This window comes from Solanum pennellii, chromosome 11 (assembly GCF_001406875.1).
Source record: "Solanum pennellii chromosome 11, SPENNV200".
Lineage (NCBI taxonomy): Eukaryota > Viridiplantae > Streptophyta > Magnoliopsida > Solanales > Solanaceae > Solanum > Solanum pennellii.
In genome coordinates, this window is record NC_028647.1 from 47,911,886 (window position 1) to 47,913,557 (window position 1,672).

At 38.5% G+C, this 1,672-nt stretch overlaps 1 protein-coding gene across 3 annotated transcripts in view; it reads left to right on the forward strand.

Moving 5' to 3' along the window:
* Positions 1-1,672, forward strand: part of LOC107004875 (D-lactate dehydrogenase [cytochrome], mitochondrial) — a 56,510-nt gene that overhangs the window by 28,544 nt on the left and 26,294 nt on the right. For 2 of the 3 annotated variants that reach the window (XM_015203271.2, XM_015203270.2), the window contains one exon: positions 916-1,025. The exons of the other annotated variant lie outside the window; for it this stretch is intronic. In XM_015203271.2, coding sequence (XP_015058757.1) covers positions 916-1,025 — 110 coding nt within the window. The remainder of the gene's footprint in view (positions 1-915; positions 1,026-1,672) is intronic. 3 annotated transcript variants of the gene reach the window in all.

The following is a 1,672-nucleotide window of genomic DNA, read 5'->3' on the forward strand; positions in this document are numbered from 1 at the left end:
CTCCCCCTCTCTCTCTCGCTCCCTCCCTCCCTCCCTCCAGCATGGTCTTTGAGATATCTCTTTCAGTTGAACTCGGACAGTGTTTCCCTGTTTTCTCACTCGTATGCTCTCTTCCATTTCCATTCCACGCTTTCCTCCACTGCTCGTCTCCTCCTCCACTCTATCTCTCTCAGTCTCTCTTAGAATAACACTTGCCTTTCTGTCTATAATACTATCTTTAGTTTCCTAAAGCCAGATTTATGTACTAATGAGACTAATAGTTGATACAAAAAGCTTTAACATGTATGTTGCCTTTATTTTTCATTTACCATGTGTTTTTTGAAAAATACATTTACTACAGTATGGAGATTTTATTTTGAGGGAGATTTGCTTAATAATTTCTAGGTACTCACTAATTATACCCTTCATTCAGACAAGTGATTTGAAATTCAGTTTTGTACAATTTGAAGTTTGTTGATTTATAATTCTGGTCGAACAAGTTCGTTGTACCGTTTCTGTAATGTGACAGATTGTTTTGAATAGATGACCATTATAGGTGAAAAATCAAGCCCCTTTCCTAGAATAGTAAGCGAGAAGAACAATTCAGATAACTTAGAATATAGGAGTGCATATGGATTAACTGTAGTTCTGACAAAAAGTTCCTTTCAGTAGATTAGGATGATTGCCTTATTCTGTCTTTAGATGGGGTAGGGATTATAGCTCAGCTGCAGAGTGTTGAGCTTCCAGCTGGCCCTTTTCATGCGTGCTTCATAAGCTACTACGATATGCACTCTGAGAACTCTTCATTGAACCTAAATGATGTTTTTCTTGGGGGCATGGTGTTTTGTCTAGGGAAGGGATATAGTCAATACTAACCATACAGAGGCCATATTGTTTAACTGTATATATCCTCACTTCTGTGCTGTTATCTATCAGAGGCATATGCGCGTGAGCAAACACAAATTGTTCAGAAGATAGCTTCTGAGCACTATGGTTCTGATTTTGTTTTCGCTGAAGATTCTGAAGAGAAAAAGGAACTCTGGAAGGTACTCTATAATCCTGGTTCTGTTTGTTCAATATTATATTTTCTTGATTATGTTTCTATTCAATATTTCTTCATAAAACTGCCGTTTTTCTTCAGGCTTTAGTTCTTTTTATTTTTATAACCGAGAAATCCGTATGTGATCTGCGGCCCTTTGGACCAATCACGACCTTCTAAACTCGGTGGATAATGGGTCCGCCCCTCTACCCTTCTCCATTTAAATACCGGGCTTCACTTTGCATGGTGTGGGGCTTGAACCTGCGACCTAAGTCACAAATCCTCCACCTTTTGCTACTCAAGCTAGGCCTTGGGGGCAAACCCTTCAGGCTTTAGTTCTGTCTATCTAGATCCTATAAAATGAGGGAGTAGTAATGATATATCAAGTTTATTGACCATTGTAGCTAACAGTGGTAACTTCTACGAAAATGTCACGACCCAAAACCGAGCCGCGACTGGCACCCACATTTACCCTCCTATGTGAGCGAACCAACCAATCTAAACCTTAACATTTCAATTTAATATCAACATAAAGCAATGCGGAAGACTTAAACTCATTAATAAAAGACAATTCAATAACTTCTAAAATTCAACATCTATTATTTCCCCAAAATCTGGAAGTCATCACCACAAGAACATCTATGATCAAATTAC